Source organism: Ictidomys tridecemlineatus, unplaced genomic scaffold (genome assembly GCF_052094955.1).
Source record: "Ictidomys tridecemlineatus isolate mIctTri1 unplaced genomic scaffold, mIctTri1.hap1 Scaffold_761, whole genome shotgun sequence".
NCBI lineage: Eukaryota > Metazoa > Chordata > Mammalia > Rodentia > Sciuridae > Ictidomys > Ictidomys tridecemlineatus.
The window spans coordinates 142,786-161,563 of record NW_027525565.1 but is presented as its reverse complement, the minus strand read 5'-3'; the positions used below and the strand labels follow the sequence as shown (position 1 = coordinate 161,563).

The 18,778-nt window shown below is 51.8% G+C and overlaps 1 protein-coding gene across 6 annotated transcripts in view; it reads left to right on the top strand.

Annotated features, from left to right (window-relative positions):
• The first annotated feature begins 335 nt into the window (after window positions 1-335).
• Window positions 336-18,778, top strand: part of Peg3 (paternally expressed 3) — a 30,261-nt gene continuing 11,818 nt past the window's right edge. The window contains exons 1-7 of one of the 6 annotated variants that reach the window (XM_013365791.4): window positions 336-488; window positions 4,602-4,685; window positions 13,651-13,726; window positions 16,308-16,464; window positions 16,985-17,071; window positions 17,757-17,846; window positions 18,666-18,766. In XM_013365791.4, coding sequence (XP_013221245.2) covers window positions 16,449-16,464; window positions 16,985-17,071; window positions 17,757-17,846; window positions 18,666-18,766 — 294 coding nt within the window. In that variant the 5' untranslated portion in view covers window positions 336-488; window positions 4,602-4,685; window positions 13,651-13,726; window positions 16,308-16,448. Of the gene's footprint in view, window positions 489-1,297; window positions 1,432-4,601; window positions 4,686-10,264; window positions 10,407-11,142; window positions 12,085-13,650; window positions 13,727-16,307; window positions 16,465-16,984; window positions 17,072-17,756; window positions 17,847-18,665; window positions 18,767-18,778 lie in introns of those variants that run through there. The other 5 variants (XM_078037338.1, XM_078037337.1, XM_005341512.5 and 2 more) reach the window with 5 other exon arrangements.

Genomic DNA, 18,778 nt, shown 5'->3' with positions numbered 1-18,778 from the left:
CATTTTTCTTGTCGTTTAGTCAAATGTGTAAGTTTATCTTTTATTCCCCCCATAGGTTTTGCTTTGGGGCATAATTTTTGGGCATTTTTCCGGCTCACCCATTTCTTTGGGGGTGCACCTTCCCCACCCCGCCCCCATTTCCAGACCCTGCTTCGGCCCCTAGCTCCCGCGCCCGCTCGGTTGACGTCAACGCCAGCCTTCGCGCCAAGCTGTTGCCACGGCAACTGCTGCCTGATCCGCAAGGCGCGGAGGCGTGGCGAGGGCGGCATTGCCGCGGATTGGCTGGCGGAAGCCCCGCCTCTGCAGAGAAGCCTGACAAGGAGGCATCGGGCAGTGCTGGCTGCAGACGCTGGGCAGCTGCTGGAGGACGAGGATCGGAGGAGCCAGAGATGTCCACCCTCGGCTGGTGGCGCCGCCGGGCGCCAGGTGCTGTGTGGACGCGCTAGACGGGCTGAGCCGGGTGCCGTGCTTCGCTGCGCGGTGGGCAGGTGAGTCGCTGCCCGCCTGCAGGAGCGCACCCTCCCGGACTTTGACCGCGGAGGAAGGACGGTGTCCAGGTCGCGCCCTGCGGGCTCGTGGCAGCTGTCTTGTGGACCCTCAGGAGGGGCAGGCAGAAAGGTGCTGGCGCGATCATGCTGCGGGCTGCACAGGGCTTGTAGCAAGACTGTGCTCCGCACCTGTGGGAGTCGCGGGAGGGGGTGGCCAGATTGCCGCAGGACTGCCGTCCCGCTTGGCTGGGGTCTCGGGGCTCCGGGGGTCTCCGGGCTCTGCCACGCAAAGCATAGTTGCCACTTCGGCCAGTCGGGCTGCATGTGGGAAGGTGCCGGAGAGCGTAACACCCTGAGGAGCCGAGTCCAGACAGGGGGACTTCAGGGTACCATCCTGAGGCACCCAAGCCCTGGGGACAGACGCCGCGGGACCACCCCATCGCGGCAGTGACGGGTCTGCAGCCCGCGCTCAGTACTGCGCTGCCTGCTGGGGGAGGAGCTTATTTTGCCGCAGTGGCCATGGGAGGGGCCACAAGCCACTGGGGGTGGGGCCAGTCTTACGTGGGAGGTGTTTTGGGCTCTGCCCGCTCTCCGGGCGCCCTCTGGTGGCGGCGGGTTCTCTTGGACGGGATCTACGCGCTTGCCGTGCAAGCGTCATTCTGATTGGTTGTCTGAGATTGGGGCGGAGCCAGGGCTTCTGCCACGGCTGCCTCTTGGGGTTGTGGCAGTCTTGTCTGGCCCCGCCTGTCCGGCGCCATCTTTAAGGGGCAGGGATTTGTTGCGCAGGTGCAGTCTTGGCTGATTGCTGTGTCGGGTTGGGAATGCGGGTCGTGTCCTCGGCAGTGCCTGGAGGCTGTGGGGTGCTGGCAGTGGAGGTGCCACCCTGACTGCTGTCTTTTCTGGTTGGTTCTTTGGCCCAACCTGCGACTTCAGGTGGAGCCAGGTGCTGTGCGCCTAATTTGCCGTAGCTGCCGCGGTACTCTGGTCTAAGGGACAGAGCGGCAAGTTGCAGTATTCCCGCGGCTTCTCCTGGGGTGGTGCGCACTAGAGTTTCATTCTGTTATTGTCTGGGAACTTTTTTTTTTTTTAACCCTGGAATGTCTCAGGCTCCAACTCTGGAAGGTGTTGAAAGCGGGAAGCAGCAAAAAATGTGTTGTACGTTGGTGTCTTGTGGACGGGCGGGAGGGGTGCCTCGTCCTGAGTGACTCTCCCACCCATGGTGTGGACTTTGTTGGCCACCGAAGGGCGCTCGGCGCTTGCTGCCGCAGGCGCCATCCTGAGTGACAGCTGGGCTGGCTGCGGAGTGTAGATCGGAGGGAGGGGCTGTCTCCTGAGTGACTGACAGCGCTCAGATCCCGCCCACTCAGGCACCATCTTTTCTGGCCACCTGGGGGCGTGTGACATTTGCTATGCAGGTATCATCTTCATTGACCGCTGAGTTGGCTACAGGGGATGGGCACAAGAGGGGGACCGTCTTCTGGGCCCCGCCCACGCTGGCGTGGTCTTCGCTGGCCGCAGGGGAGCGCCCGAGGTTTCCTGTGCGGCTCCATCGTCACGGACTGTAGACTGGCTGCAGAGGGTGGGCCCGAGGGAGGGGCTGTCTTCTGAGCGCCTCAGAGGGCCTCCGTCCACCCTGGCGCCATCTTTGCGGGTCATTGGGGGCGGCCTTTTGTTTTCTACCTGGATGCCGATTTGATAGCAGTGCTGGCTACAGGGGGTATGCCTGAGGCGGATCTGTTTTCTGAGTTACTAATGAGCCCGAAGAGCCCACCCACCCTGGCGCCATCTTTGCTAGCCACAGGGGAGATGCCTGACTTTTGTATGATGGCGCCATTTTCATGGACAGCGGCTGGCTGCAGGAGGCGGGTCCAAGGGAGGGGCTGTTTTCTGAGTGACAGGGACAGCAGAGCCCCACTCGTCCTGAAGACCTCTGCTAGTCACAAGGGGGCGGTTGACGCTTACTGCGCAGGTGCCAGCTTCATTGGCGGGGCTGGCTGCAGGAGGGCGGGCCCAAGGGAGGGGCTGTTTTCTGATAGGGACAGAAGAGCCCCGCCCGCCTTGGAGCCATCTTTGCTACCACTGGGGGGCGCCTGATGCTTTCTGCGCAGGCGCCATCTTTTTGGGCGGACTGACTGCAGGAGAAAGTTCTAAGGGAGGAGCCATCTTTCAAGTGACAAGGATGGGGTAGAGCCACGCCTACCCTGGAGACATCTTTGCTAGCCACTGGGGGGCACCTGATGCTTTCTGCGCAGATGCCATCTTCATTGGTAGGGGCTGGCTGCAGAGGGCAGGCCCAAGGGAGGGGGCTGTCTTCTGAGTGACAGGGACAGCAGAGCCCACCCACCCCGGAGCCATCTTTGCTAGCCATAGGGGGGCGTCTCAAATTTACTGCGCAAGCTCCATTCTCATTGGCAAGGGTTTGCTGCAGGGGCGGGCCCAAGGGAGGGGCTGACTTCTGAGTGGTGGGCCCGCGGATCCCCACTGGCCTTGGTACTTTGCATGTTGGCCGAAAGGTGGCAGCCCAGGACTTCTGCGCAGGTGTCATGTAGAATGACAGCCGGACTGTGGGCGGGCCACAGTCATGTTCTTTCAATCTGTGCAGGTGTCATCAGGTGACAATGGCCCACCAAGCCCCGGCCGCCAAACTGGCTGGGTGCCACACATGCTGCCGTGTTGCCACAGGGTGGGGCTCAACACTTAACCTCACTCTCTGCAGACATAGGTCCAGAATTCAGGGGGTTGATATACTGGGAGGGTATGGAGGGGGGGCTGAGCATATGATTTGGGGGTCTGGGTAATTTGGAGGCTGTGGGAGAAGAAGGGATTTTACTCAAATTCCACAGCTGGAACAGCTGTAGGTGGTCCTGAGAGGCAAGGCAAGGCAAGGGGAATTGGGGGTGGGGCGGGGGTGGTGATCTGGGCAAGGGCCTGGCAAGAGAGGCTGGCCACGCCCATGGCTAGGAGAGTGTGGAGCTTGCACAGAGCTTCTGGCAGTCCGCAGTAGCTGAGCATGTCTGAGGCTCCAGGCTTGTCTCCACTCTAGCTTTTAAAGTCCCTGTCTCCTTTCCCCTTCTGCCCTCCAGGAGGTAGGAAAAGTGACACACAGGATTCTTCCTTTCCAGTTGTGGTTAATGTATCCGTTTATTAATGGCTAATATTAATAATGGCTGACACTTATGGAGCATTAGTAAATGGCAAGTAGTTTCTAATAAGTAAATTATTTGATATTACCAAAATGTACTCGCCTGACCCTGGAACAGAAACCAGAAATGTGATGTGAAGCTCCCTCCCCCGGGGCCTCCAGTTGGTTGAATAGATGCTCTTAAGTGCCCTGGGGTTTTAACTATGTATTATGAGTCCACTGGGAGCGTGTTGATGAGCCCTAAAGCATTACACATAATTAAGTAATGATACAAGTGTCTAATAGTATTGGTGATGATAGCATTAAAGTTCTAAAATAGGTAGTTCCTTCATTCTTAAATTTACAGCAAAATTAAAATTCTAGTCCTACTGCACTGACTATTAAGTGACAGAACTGGAGTTTGAATTCATGTTTCTAATGGGTACCTATTGGTATACCATGTGATTTCTGTAAAACACAAGTCAATTTTCTATTTGTAAATGGCATTAAGTTAGTTTCTAATAGTTTGCCTAGAAAATTAATAGAATTGTGAAAACTAGTGTAAATGTGAGAGCTAAACACTATACCTGGTATTGTGTAAGAGTTCTTTCTCAGTCGGTTTTCTCCAGTTTTTATGTGCAGCATGTATCTTTGCCTTTAGAGGAATACTTAGGGCCACGTGCATAAGTGGTTGTATGGATGACTGAATTGCTCTCTTAATCCAGAACCCAGAGGTTTGGAGACATCCCAGAGCAGACTTCAAGGCCCTTGCCATAACCTGGTCAGGAGGCCCTGAGCATAGCAAGGATACAGCATGGACCTCAGGAGTAATGCCCATGACCATCATCCTGGGCAGTGAGACTGCTCTCCTGGTCTCACTGGACCTGTGCTGTTGTGGGAGATACAGGTGGACCTGTGTGCTTGTTGACCACTGAGGAGCCTGTAACTGCAAAGTAAATTGGGTGCTTCATGTTTTGTTTTTCTTCCCACAGCTCTGCCTTCTTGATCTTTCACCTTCTTGGAGACAGCTGGCAAGAAAGAGGGACTAGGTCCAAGCACTAGGTGGCTGAGTCCAGGTGAGTCGTCCTTACTACTCACACTGCCACACTTGCCTCTGGAGGGAGCCCTGTGCTCCCACACCTTGACATTTCCCTGCTGTGCATAATGTTCACATAGCCTCAAGAGCACCGTCAGACCCTCACATTCTTCTGGCTGTGTATGCACTGGCCAGAAGTTCTCCTCTGTGATCTCATGCCGTCCCTCTTGGTGTCCTACCTCTTTTCCTACCAGTCAGCCACTCCTTTAGGCCTCCTCTTTCTCTCGTGGGGTGATTTAAGTGTGAGAGATTTGGTTCATCTGCCAGTATTGATCAAGTACACTTTGTGCTGGGCACTGGGAACATGGCTGTAAGTGGGAAGGGAGGTGTCTTCATGGAGCTTGTAGTCTCATGGAAAACACGACTGTGTGATTCAAGTCTTTTGGGGCACATTTGTCAGGGGGAGCTAGTGTAATCTGGGAAAGACCTTGTAAGTCCTCCCTGAGGTGGTTGGGCACTTTAAAAACTGCCTCCTAAAGGACCATGAGTTGTGTGTGTCATGGGGAGAGTAGTCTAAACAGAGGGTGAGATGTTCCTGAGAGATGCAGAGACAGGAGCCAAACTCCAGGACACCTAGAGCAAGAGAAGAGCCCAGTGGCGCCCGGCTGAGGTGAGGCGAGGTAAGTTGGGCTACGTTGTTAAAGGCCTGGAAGCCAGCAGCAGTCATTCAGGCATGACCTGGTATTCAGGGGAGCCAGGAGGTTTTCCAGCTGTGGGATAATGGGACACGACAGCACATGTGCATTTGCAAAGATTGTCTGGTTGCAGAGTACAGAAAGGTGGGGTGGACACGGTGGGTAGGGGAGATCACCTTGGAGCAGGTGTCAGATGGTGGCTTGGAGTTACCACACTGGAAGAGGAGAAAGGCACTGAGGAGGGCGACTTCTGAGAGGTCACTCTCTTTGTTCATGGTTTCAGGATTCAGACCAGACAAATGACTGTTTTAACATGGGGAAGTGAGCAAAATAGCCAGTCGTCATTGATTTGTTCAGCCCATTTGCAAGATTTGATACTCCAGAAGTGAGTGAGGCAATCCCTGGCCTAAGTGTCCATTATTTCCTGTTGTAAAGAAATGTGCTTACCCAGTAGCCAGCTCTGCTGGTGGTGGGGACACTCTTGGGGGAAGGCCAGCAGGCCAGAGTGGCCCTGCATGGCTTGCTGTGCTCCTGACCTGAGGGGTTCTCTAGGTGTCCAGCCTGTACTGAAACCTCTGGATAGTGAGACGCCTTCCCCCACCTGTGGACTCACATTTGTAGACCACATTCAAGAAACTCAGAAACTAGCCTGTCAGGGGAACTGAGATCAGATGCTCCTGCTCCCAGATGATAAATCTGGTTAGTAATTCATGGCAGGAGGTGACATTAGCAGGGACCTAAATACTCAAAAGTGTGTGTTACCAGCAAATTGTCTCCCTGTGGCAGAGCCAGACCTGTACAGGAAAGGGAAGCATAATGGGGAGGTTCCTGGATGAGTGCGAAGTCCACCTGAGGGTGTGAATGCGTGCAGCCATCTGGCCTGGGGATGCCCTTGGTGACACTACAAGAGGACCAGATGCTCCTTGCCTGTTCCCTTCCTTCCCCAGTCTGCACTCAGATTAGGTCTGGAAGAGTCACTCTCCACTGCAGAGTGTCAGATGAGCCATGCTTTGTGGCATTTTCATGCCTCCCATCTTTTAAAAAATGACATCAGCCAATTACTGATTAAAAATAGCGGTCAGATAAGTCATAATGGTCTGGGAGACAGTTTGTTTATTCAAAGTAGCTTTATTTAAAGTAGCCTTGAGCTGTTTTTGTGCTGATCACAAAACTGAACTCTACTATTTCCTCTCTTTCTGAACTTTTGGGGAAACCCCTCAAGAGTGGACAACAGTGAGGAGTTTTTGCTGGAGTGTGGTAAGTGCTGAGCTTATTCAGGTGGAGGTGAGCCCAGGATGCTAAGAGATCACCTGACAGGTGCCACCCACCAGGCCAGAGGGTGGAGGTCGTGGCCCATGTAGTAGGGTGGTGCTCATCCTCTCCTTGTTCAACATTCCCCCATAAAATCCTTACTCCTCAGCCCTCTTGTCCCATGTGTGCCTTGTTCAGAGTTAATTGAACCATACCAGACAGTTGAGCCTGGAGCAGTGGTTCTCAGGCACAGTTCTTGGAGCACCTGCCGAGCATCTTTTTCCTGAGGAAATGGCCTCTGGAGTTGTCCTGCATGGAAAGGAGTATTTTTCACATAAGCACTTGGGGACTCTTCCTTGCACCTGAGTTTGAAAACCACTGCCTGAGAAGAAATCAGATGGCAGCATGCACTTTCAGATTCGGAATTTGGATGGAGGGATGCTGATGAATCTGTCAGGGCTGGGTGTGTTGACTGGAGGTGAGGCAGGCGGGGGCGCTGGGACAGTGTCTTACTCCCTGTGCATGTTGAAGTGGAGAATATCGGTCTGCTGAAAGGGGCAGGAGAAGGGATCAGACAAGAAGAAAGGAGAGACTGCACACCATGCTGCCCCTGGGAGAGAAGAGTAGCCTCCTCGGTTCCTGATGTCAGAGTCCTCAATCCCAGGCCCCTGTACGTGAGGTAGGTAGAACCAGTCAGGGGCTGGGTCTAGGGGCACCATGGTGAGGGGCCAGAAGTAAGTAAGTGGAGATGGGGCAGGAGCGTGTTGGGTTCTCCCACCCCAGTGGGCTATGGGTCAAAAGGGGGCTGCAAGCTTTCTCTCTTTCCTCACACGTTGTCCCAGACACATCCCAGTGTCCTGCATGTGTCCCTGGTCAGTTGTACACTGACCCATGGTTTTTCTGAGTGAAGGCAAAGATCTACCCCACTTGTGATGAACTTCATCTTTATTATGTGTTATGTTAGTTGTTAGATCCATGCTTTTTTACTGAATCTTAGGAAATAGAATTGTTATAAAATTTCCACCACACAGACGCCAGTGGCACCACTGTTACCTAGCAGATGTGGCCACTGTTCTGTGGTTCCAGGTGTCCCCGCTCATGAATGAAATTCCCTCTGCATACAGAAGGCTGTATTTAGGAAAGGCTCCTCAGAGGTTGAAGAGCAGCCAGATGCCCATCAGTGCCTTTATCTGCCCAGCTGTGGGAAAGGCAGCTTTATTACTGGCTCACAGCATTTGGCCCCTCTCCTCCCCATCCCTTGGTCCTCTGGCCCAGAGTCAGGCCAGTTCCTGTGGGCCGTCCCCTGACCTTGGCCAGTACTTGACCAACATTAGGATTCCTGCTCTGGAGAAAGCAAAAGGGAGATGCGAACGTGAGAGGTGTATAAGAGCCCACCTTCAAGCCAGGAAGTGAAGGAGGTGAGTTTTCCCTGTGGCTGGAGCTCAGCCTTCATCAGTGGTGAAGATGAAATGAGGGCTTTGGCATGGAGCTCAGGGCCAAGGAGTCAGAGAGCATGCCACAGGAAGGTGCATGCAGATAGCACTGCAGGATGCCTGGGATGCCTGGGGGCCTCAGCTCTGAGAGAGGCCTTGACATGGGGACCCCATAGAGGAGAGCGAGGAGCTAAGGAGCATCAGGAGACCCAGCACGAAGGGAAAGGAAGTGGGAATTGAATTCACTTCCACATTGTAGATTGAATGTTTTCTTCCTGGTTGTGAACTTAAAATAGTATTCTATAAAGATAGGGGGAAAGGTTTCTTTTACTAATCACCTATTTGTCTAATAGATTTCCCCATTTTGTGACTAGCCTTATGGAAGCTTATATGGCCATTGTCTTCTGTGTCAGTGGCTCTGTGACTGTAGCTCTATGTGAGAGTGTGTCATCTGTCACACCTTTCACACCTAGGCGTTCTCTCTGTTTTGCCCTCCGAAGAGCACTAGATCCCTTTATGTGGACATTGCCATCACTTTCTGTATGCAAATAATGAGCTATATATGAAGTAAGAACAACACATCTAGGTTTATAAGGTTAGTAATACAACATAGCAGACCAGTGGGTGTGGCTTGCAATTTCTACATTGAATATTTTGCAGGTGCTTGAGATTTGTGTTAGAATCGGGAAGTAAAGCTGTAAGTTTTCTTGAAACATGACTTAACAATTAGGTAACATCAGGGTAGAGACTTCTGCTTGTTCCTTGTTAATGAAATTAACATTCCTCCCAGGAGGAATGCTGAGTTTGGGTGCAGTGACTTGATGTAGTTGGAATAGGGTGTGCTTGTCCCTACCTGAGTGACTTGAGCTTCCAGAGTGTGCAGTTGCAATGCAGCGTTCTCTGGGGAGGACTGACACAGCTCTTGTTTTATTGGTCTCTGCCAGTGTCAGAGGCTGATCTCCCTTGGAAGTATACACTTGGGAGGGGGGGTCAAGCAGGCATGGTCTACTGTGGTCTCTGCTGTGGTAGGCTACCCTTTACCATTTAGGCCTAAGAGAGATCCCAGCTTCTGTTTAAGTAGGTAGTCCTTCTCCTGACTTAAGACGCTCTACACTGGATCTGCACGAGTAGCTCTAGACCCTGTCAGGTCCTGGTGAGTAGTCAGTCCTTCTCCTGATTTAAGACCCTGTTGGGTCCCATGGTCCGCTGGTCCTCACACCACACCACACCTTGGTGTTGGAGAGAACTTGGCTTCCATGTGTTTGGGTCACCTTTCCAACAGACTCCCACCCTACAGACCTTCTTACATAGAGTCATGTTGATATTTCTGTGTATACTCTTCCAGGAGAGCTGGGTCACATGTCTGTCAAGACCCCTTACCAGAAGGAGAGTCACCTTTTTTGCCGCTGTTTGTTTTTACAGTTTATATACATCTTGTCCACTTAGGATCCACTTGGTGTCCTTCTGTAAGTTCTAAAGGGTGTTTGTTTTAGTTCTTAAGGTTTTGTCTGGAGTTCCAAATGCTTTGTTATATGTTTATGAGAATTTTTTTTCTACTCTTAATGTAGATTTTCCTACCTTGCTATCCTTCTGGTATGGGTTTTCAGTTCAGAATAATGCTTTTTCCACATCCGCCCCTTTCCTAGGACTTCTGAGAAGATGTTGATAGTGGTTGTGGTGGGGGCATTGCTCCCCATCATAACCACCTCGGAGAGTAACTTAGTGTTTGATGCTGCACTTGCTTGCACTTCCTTAAGTTGACCACTGGCTGAGAGTGTATGAGGAAGGACTGACAAAGTTATCAACAAGTTACTTTGTAACTTGTACTGGCTGCTCGTGGGCCCCCCAACCCATTATGAATAGCAGTGTACCCTTGTAGGACATCATCCTCCTATTGTGGAATAGCCTTTCATGAGTTATTTCTCAGACTTTGCTTGATGGAATTTATTAAGTGTTTTTGCATCTAAATGCAAAAAAATGTTTATTGAACAGTTTCTATAAGAATACTAGGATGAAAAAGGCAACAGATGCCTTCAGGGACCTGTGGGCAGGGTATGGGTACAGTGCCCTGTTGGGGTCAAACATAGTCCAGCACATCTCTGATTACTTGGGTGCCTTTCTAGACCATTGTTGGGCAGACTCCTTCCTTAGCCTTAACATTTCCTTCACTGATATTAGACAAACCTAGAGACTTTCTTCCCCTCAGCCACCTGCAAACACATATCTTCTGTTTTCTTCAGTGGTAGGCGTGGCTGTTGCCATGGAGAAGCTGTCCTGGGGAAGTGGGGGCCGAGTGGGTAGAGCAGTTATGCTTTTGATTGGCCAGACTCGCTGTCCCAGGAAGAGGTCACCTGGCATCTGGTCTGCCCCAGCGAGGGTGAGGTGAGTACGGGGCCCTGGCCGGCACTGACGCCATGTCAGACTCCACTGCTGGTTGCCTCTGGGCTGTCAGTGGAGGACAGGGTGAGTCAGGGGTAGGGTTGGGCCCCTCGGCCAGGAGGGTCGCTGCCCCTTTTGCATGCGGCCCACCTGGGCTCAGGTAGCCCTGCAGGAGGATGCCTGCCAGTGCTGTCCGCCCTGACTCTGGCCCCAGGTGTTAGGACTGCAGCCAGGCAGCTGCTGCGCTCTAGCAAAGCACGCTTCTCTGCTGCTGGCCTGTCCCTCCCACTGCCCCACATGCCGTTCTGCACCTAGAGCCTTGCCTCTTATAACTAGTTGTACATCAAAGGATTTAACTATAATTTGCAGCTGACTTTTTTAGATTCTTTTCTTATTACTATTTTATTTACTTTTCTTATCTTTGTCTTTAGACAGAGACTTGCTCGTTCAAAAGGAAGAGACAGTTTTAATGTCTTTAAACAGAGGCCAAATTGGCATCCAGAATGCAGTTTGCTCCTGCACTGGCCAGCTGCTCCCTACTCTCTCCAGCATCAGTTTTTTTCTTTTAAAATTTGCCCATTTGGCAGGTCAAAAAAGATGTTCATTGAAATATTTATGTTTCTCTGATTTTTGATGTTAAATACTGGCTTTTAGCATCACTGATTTTATGAACTATGTATTAGTTTATTTTCACATTGGGCTGGTTACCTTTTTCTTTTTTTAAAAAAAAATTTATCTTTTTAATTGTAGTTGGACACAATACCTTTATTTTATTTGTTTGTTTTTATGTGGTGTGGGGGATCGAACCTAGTGCCTCATGCATGCTAGGCGAGCGCCCTACCACTAAGCCACAGCCCCAGCCCCTTACTTATTTATTTTTATGTGGTGCTGAGGATCGAACCCAGGGCCTTGCCTGTGCTAGGCAAGCGCTCTACCACTGAGTCACAACTCCAGCCCCTGGTTACCTTTTTCTTAATGCTAAAAACCTTTTACCTTCTAAATATTAACTAGTATCTGTGTTGCAGATTGTTCTTCCCCTCCATTTCTGGTTGATTTTTACAGTACAGAAAAACTTATACCCATCTTTATTTTCATTTTTCCATGTGGTGGTCTCTGCTGTTCTAATTGAGCTCGAGCACACTCTCACCTGTCCCCTTTCCTATTGTGCAAGCAGTGCTTCTGTGAACACACTTTTGAACAGTTTACCCTGGGGCACCTGGGCAGAGTTAGATTTCAGAAGTGGAATCACCATTGTAGAGGGTGGCATTGTATTATGTACAGGTAATTGGGGGGGTGTGATTGAGAGGTGCGTTCAAATTGCAACTACAATTTTCATAAGAGTTTATTGGGTCCAGGAGGTTTCAGAGTTGATTCTTATGGGTTTTCCAGATTACCTGTCATATCCTCTGCAGATAGCCACATTAGGGAGGGACCTTGAACTCAGGCTGGGTGGGATGGCAGAGGAGGGAAGGAAAGGCTGGGTTCAGCCTCCAGGCAAAGGTGTTAAGGCTGCCCATACCCCTCAGCAGGCAGCCCAGCCTCTGAGGGCCTCGGCAGTCGGCAGTCTGCTTTTGTTTATTTTGTTTTAACTCTGAATTTATTTTTTTGAATAGGTAATACATGCTCATGGTAAAAAATAAAAATAAAAACTAAAAACAAAAGGAGACTATACAATGAAAAAGTAAGTTCCTCTCCCTTTGCTGGCCCCCAGTCCCTTTCCCCAGAGGCAATCACATCAGTCATCATTAATAGCTTCTTAAAATCCCTCTAGGAACTGTCTGTGTAAACACTTCTGTTTTCATAGTTTATTAGAATGTTATAAACATTGTTATCATCTCATACCCATTTATTCAGAGGTGCCTTGTTATTTTAAGAGGTTTCATAATAATTCATTGTATAAATAGACCATATCTGTTAGCAACACTTCAATGAACATATTCTTGCACATGTGTCATTACGTATCTCTGGGATAAATTCATTGAAGTACAATTTATGGAACAGGATATGTACACTTTCAATTGTGGCAAAGTCAGTCACCACAGCAGTGTATGAGTATGAGTGTCTCTTTACCTGCACATGGATGTACAGGGTCCATCTGTGATCATCCTGTTCCTAAGCCGCCATACAATGCCCCCCCACACCTTTTTTTTTTTTTTTTTAATCTCAAATGAGTTTTCTCTGCATTGTAGGAAAATGTGGCTAAGGTCTTTTAAAGGTTTTCATTTAAAATCATCTTTCATTCTCCAGGCTCTTATTCACAGAGGCTCTTCTCTTGGCCTGGTCAGAACACCTTGAGATGTTGACTGGTCCTCTCTGTACCCTGCTCTTGGCCTTCTCAAGGAAACTGTGACAGCGTGGTGGTGCATAGTCCGCTGCCCTCCTGCCACAAGGCACTTGCGGGCAGCCAGGCAGCTGCACTACTGCTGAGCAAGAAGCCTCCTCTGTGCTCTGGAGGCGTCTCATAAAGTGGCAGATGCTTTGTTCATGGAAAGTTTTTTGGGATGCCAGGCATGGTGGTGCAGGCCTGTCATCCCAGCAGCTTGGGAGGCTAGGGCAGGAGGATCAAAAGTTTGGGGCCAGCCTCAGCAATTTAGCAAAGCCCTAAGCAATTTAGTGAGACCCTGTCTCAAAAAAACAAAAAGAACTGAGGATGTGGCTCAGTGGTTAAGTGCCCCTGGGTTCAATCCCTGGTACCAAAAAAGAAAATTTATTTGGGACATTGCTCTTAAATCATTTCAGCTTTTTAGATTTCTTCTCTTGTGGTCATATTTTCCTCTTCCTGGGTAAGGTTTGATTATTTATATTTTATTTTAAAATGATGATTTCCTATTGAACTTTAAAGCCTATATTCTTACAGGTGTTTTTCACCAGGGCTTCATGCTGCAGACACCTGCCCTGGGGGGAGCTTCCTAATGCAGAAGTGCGTGTGTAGATCACAGGGAGGGAAGGCCGCCTCCCTCTCTCAGGGGCCCCTCTGCCGACAGGAGGGAGTCAGGTGTGCCTTCCTTAGTGTTGTCTTTGTCTTGGGCTTAGAAACTCTAGTTTCATAAAGACAATTGGTAGTTTTCTGCTTCTCATCTCCGGCTTGATTTATGTGGCATTGGAATGGCCTTTTCCTAAAGACCTGTAGGGCCTCACCCCAGCACTGTACCAGTCCCCAGCCATTGGGGATCGACTTCTCTGATACTCCTTTCAGACTCTTCCTGTTCTCTTAGTCCATGTATCTCTTTCTTTAAAATGTCTGCAGGTACCTTCGTTTTGACTCAGTTCCTGTGGATAGCTGCTTGGTCTGACGTTCCAGAAAGGATCCTGTTTCCTGACAGGTGACTGCATACTAAGGGCGTCTTTTCACCCAGGAGTGGAGGCCCATGTCATCTAGTGCACCAGAGTGTCCTCTGAGTCCTGGGTGCCACAGAGCAGGCTTGGGTCCTCTGCCCTCGCCTTTCTTCCTCCCAGGCAGAGGACTCTGCTCACAGCTGGTCCTGGGGTGATATTGGCCAACCCCTCACGTTAGAGATGCCACACCAGCTCTCAGGAGCCCAGACGCAGGCCTGTTCCCTTCGCTTACCTAGCAGGTGTTACCTGTGATTCTCTCTGTATCTTGATGCTCCTGAAAGAGGGCAGGGAAGGAGTAGCCATGTTGCCAGGCTCTCCAGGACTGGGGCCCATATGCGGTGGGTAGTGCCCTGTGTGCCCCCATAAGATGCTAATACCAAAGGATAAGAATGGGGGTTTGTGGAGGAGGAAGGGAGCCTGTGACTGTGAGGGAGAGGAACAAGTTCACTGAGGTCAGCACCCGGATTTCCAAGTGACAGAGTCTGGTTAGAGACTGAATAATTGAAACATTCTCAGATTTCCTTTAGACCTTTTCTTAAATCTTATTGAGATATGGTATTTGTACATCATTATTGGGTGCTGGTTCTCTTTTTTTTAATTGAAAACATTTTTAAGCTTTATTTACTTTCTTTTCAAAACAAAGATAGAGTAGAGCCTTTTTGCTGCAGATGGTCTTATGCTTCTCTGGAAGTAAAGCTGGAAGCCCAAAACTCTCAGGTGTTGTGCAGGCTCCCAACTTCTTGATGCTGCTGTACTTCCTTGCCCCAGTGGTGCTGGCCAGAAATAAAGGGCTACATCATGAAACTTAGGTGGCAGCAGAAGATGACTTGAGTAAAATAAAGTGCAAAGTCTTACTCAATTATGTTACGAAAGAAAGATTGAAAAATCAACATTTACATCCAGCCTAAAAAGTTTAAAAATGCAAGAGGGGCAGAAAATAGAGACAAGTAAATAATTGAATTAAGTAAGAGACAAGAGGGTCATCCAAATAGGAAGCGGATCCTTGGGGACAGTCTAGGCCTTGGACCAGTTAGATGGAGACAAGTCTGCTGCCTGGGCCTTGTCTGGGGTCTCCCACATCTAACCCCACTTCCCCAGGGTGCCAGGCTCTGTGGCAGGAAAGCCCCCTGCACAACACCAGGGTGACACGCGTGTGTGAGTGATACGGCCCCGAGGTGAGGGGGACAGGGCCAGTGAGGCCTGGTGGCTTCCCAGCATGCTCTTCTGGAGACAGTGGCACAGAAGTCCACCCAGGATGTCCCCCGCCCCCCACGACACTCACACTCTGCTGCTGCTGGCATGGGTGAAGATTGTGTGTCTGCATCCAACACTGATTCTAAAGTGGAACTTCGTATGTCACGTCCCGCACACCACTGCAGTGTCAGCTCTGACCGGGCAGTGGTGCGCACAGGGTGGGCTTGGCCTCCACCCCTCTTACTTGAGTTCTCACTTTACTGCTAGAAGACAGGCACACACACCAGAGAATACCTGAGATGATCCCGACCTGTGTGTGAGACACTTGATGGACAGAGGGCATGTCAGGGAAGACGTCTGAGGGAGTGGACTTGGCATGGGCTCAAGGGCTGCGTCTGGGGCCCGGTGGCCCTCAGAAGGGTGTTCACTGTGGGGAAGGCGCCCTGGGGGGACTTGCCTGGTGATGTGCTAGCCAGCTTCCTGCACTCCCTGCCCTGTGTGCAGCCAGGAGCCCTGGGCTGCCTCCCGCGGCAGCACCGTGCAGAGGCGTTCGTTGCCCAGGGAAGGGAACCCAGTCATTCGCCATTACTTCACCTGCCGCGAGGACTTCGGCATTTGTGTGGTCCTCCATCTTTCACACGCAGTATCCTGAGTCGGTTGTGGTGTTAGGGGAAGAAATGCACAGACAAGGCAAGCTTGGCCCCCTTCTCTTGTCCCTCCTGGTCTGGATGGGATGCTGATCTCTTGTTCGGCCTGGACTGTGAGCAGTGCCCACAGGCTTTGCACTAGGCAGCTCAGCCTTCCAGGTGTCTCAGCTCACTTTAGCTTCACCTTCTGACAGGGTTGGGACCTGTTCCTCCATCCCACAGACCACACAGACTGCCTCCATCACATAACCCCTGGTGACAGGGAGCCTCTCAGAAATAGGTCCTGTCTCACCTGCTGAGCCGAGGCCGTTTTCTGTCTACAGGGACACTGCCCATCCCGACGCAGTGCTGATGCGAGTGGGAACGCAGCCTCGCACTGCCACCCATCCTGGGCTGCTGAGCTGTGGGCGTCCTCAGTGTCCACAGGCCCCTGGGACCAACTGTCTCAGGCTGCCAGGTCTTTCCTATTGACTTACACTTGGTTCCTCCAGTGAGAACCTATTTAGAGAAACGCTGTGTTCAAAGCACTTGGTCAACACCAAATCTGAGAGTCCCGGGCCCTATCTGTGAGCTAGACAGTGACATGACTGGAGGCCTATGCTGTTCCAGGAGGAGGCCCAGCGGACTCTGAATGCCTTCATCTAGTTCTGGAACTTTCTCTGTGTGGAAGGCACAGGGCCTTACAGGCTCAATCACAGTCTGACACCTCTGCTTCAATTGGTTGCAGCCAGAGACCCGCACCAGGGAGACCATCGAGTTCTGGGTCCTGAGCACCACCTGGCCATCAGCCCTAAGGAGTGCCAGCCTTGGGTACGAGAGAGACCAGAGAACTGCCAGGCACCGCCCTGTGCTAGAGCACTGCAAGGAGATGCACCAGCCCGACGGTGAGGGCCTTTAGGGGAGGCTGGTGGGCACGACCAAGGGCTGCCATGGCTCCGCCTGGCCCAGCTATAGCCATCTGAGCTGTTCACTCTCTGTCTGGGGGCAAGGGTGAAGGGCCATCCTGTGCACGCTGGGATGAGCCTCATCTGTGACCACCTCCCACTGAGTGTGACCCCCAGATGTGTCTTCATGCTTAGCCCAGTGTCCCCTGTGGGACAGACAGCCACTAGCTAAGCGCTGCCACTTGAGTCAGCAGAAGGAGGAGGAGTGCCATTAGGCAGAGAGCCTGCAGGACCCACGCCTTGTGGCCTGGTACTCCAGGAAGAGCCTGTTGCTGGCTCTTCTCTGGAGTGAAGGAGGTGGGTGCAGCCATATTCACCACGAGGTCTTCAAGTGGCAGAAGTGGCTGGAAGCCACCGAGGGCTCTGAGCTACTCATGGGAGAGGGGCAGAGGGCTGGGGGCTGCTGCGAGAGTGTGGCCAGAGGTGACGGCTCGCTGAGCTGGCATCCGTGTCCTCTCAGACGACAGCAGCAGCGACATGACCAGTGACGATGAGATGAGCCCCAACAGAGGAGCCCCACCACCTAGACCAGGCCGCTCGTCCAGCAGTGAGTCGCCACCCACCAGTCCCAACACCCTGGGTTTGTCTGCCAGGACTGCCCACCTGCAGGCAGAGACCTTAAGGCCCCCAAGGAGACGGCCAGTGTGCCAGCCTGTGTGGTTGGCATCACTTGGGTCTGAGGAGAGGGAGGCGGTTGGGACATGTGATGTGACAGCAATAGCAGATGGTATGAAATGTGGGGCTCTAACAACAGCGAAGCACTTAAAGCTGTCTGGAGGCGGTGCAAGCAGTCCCAGCCTCCCCCGGGGGAGGTGTGCAGAAGGGAGCTCTGCTCTCAGGGAGGGCGTGGTCTTGGGTCTTGTTTCCTTGCAGCACAGCAGTGTGCACTTTTTGAGTTCAGCTCACGTCTGTGGCCCATTTCCTAGGTTTGGACCTGACCACTGAGGAACGGAATTAGGAACACATCCCAGGGTCTGGGGGGAGCTGGCTCTGGTGAGCTTTGGGACTTGCTTTAAATGAGCCATACTTGGGCCAGACTTCAGAGCCCATGTTGCAGGTATTGGGTGGGGATCATGCTAGGGTCCCAAGCCCTCCATAGAGGGCCGTCTCCTCAAGGGAGAGGCAAGGCGTGTGTGTGTGTGTGTGTGTGTGTGTGTGTGTGTGTGTGTGTGTGAAGGGAGCACAGGTGTGTCCCAGCACTTCATGAGCTACCCCAACATCTGGCTGCCTAGGTGACCGGGAGCGGGAATGGGACCGGAGGGGCCGGAGCCGAGACACGGAGCCTCGAGACCGCTGGTTGTACACCAGGAGCCCTAGAAGCAGTAAGTCCCCTGGGGTCTGCACGCCAGTACCTGTGCCAGGGCCTCAGGAAGGCCATGCTGCTTGGTGTGGACTGTGTCCTGGTTCCTCCAAAGTTGAGTCCAGGCCCCCGTGTCTGAAGCTCCTCTGCAGTCTTTTCCTTATGCACCTATCTCCATCTCTGTTACTCTTTGCTCAGTATTTTTCTTAAGCTGGCATATGTTTTTTAAAAGCTAACAGTGTCTCTGTAAAGACTGCTGGAAAGATTGGAAGTAGGAAACACCTTAGATAGGAGGTGTGATCATGAAAGACAGACATGCTGTAGCAGTGCAGCTGCCTGGCAAGCCTTCCGTGGCCTGGTACAGGTGTGGGATGCTCCTCCATGTGCCAGGCCTGAGACATCCCTGTGAGTTAGGAGACCATTAGGAACTAACAGACATGCTGATGAACTGTTGGTGTCCATATCACCAGAAATCATCTCTTGTTCCTCACTGGCAGTAGGGCACCCTGAAATTGCCACCAGGGAATAACGTGATAGACATCTGCCAGGAGTTCATGATGTCTGGATGAACCTGAAACCTGGCAGCCCCAGCTGAGGAGACTGACAGGGCTGGGGGGTGTCCTGCCCAGACCAGGCAGCTTGAGGCCTGACCTCCGCTGCCTGAGACAAGGGACAGAAGGATGAGGCTGCTGTGTTGTGGCAGTCGAGGGGCATTGCCAAAGGAGGCAGAGAAGAGACCGACACTGGCACACACACCGGGTGGGCCGGGAGCTCGGGGGCAGACCTGAGTTACGCCAGGTGGGCTGAGCCTTGTTCCTTCCTGACGCCTTTTTCTTTCTAGGGCTGCCTCAGCGGGATCTTTCCCTTCCTGTGATGGCGAAAAGAAGATTTGGAATTGAAAGAGATGACAGGGACTCGATGGATTATGAGTCCCGCTCCCAGGTACGCTCAGTG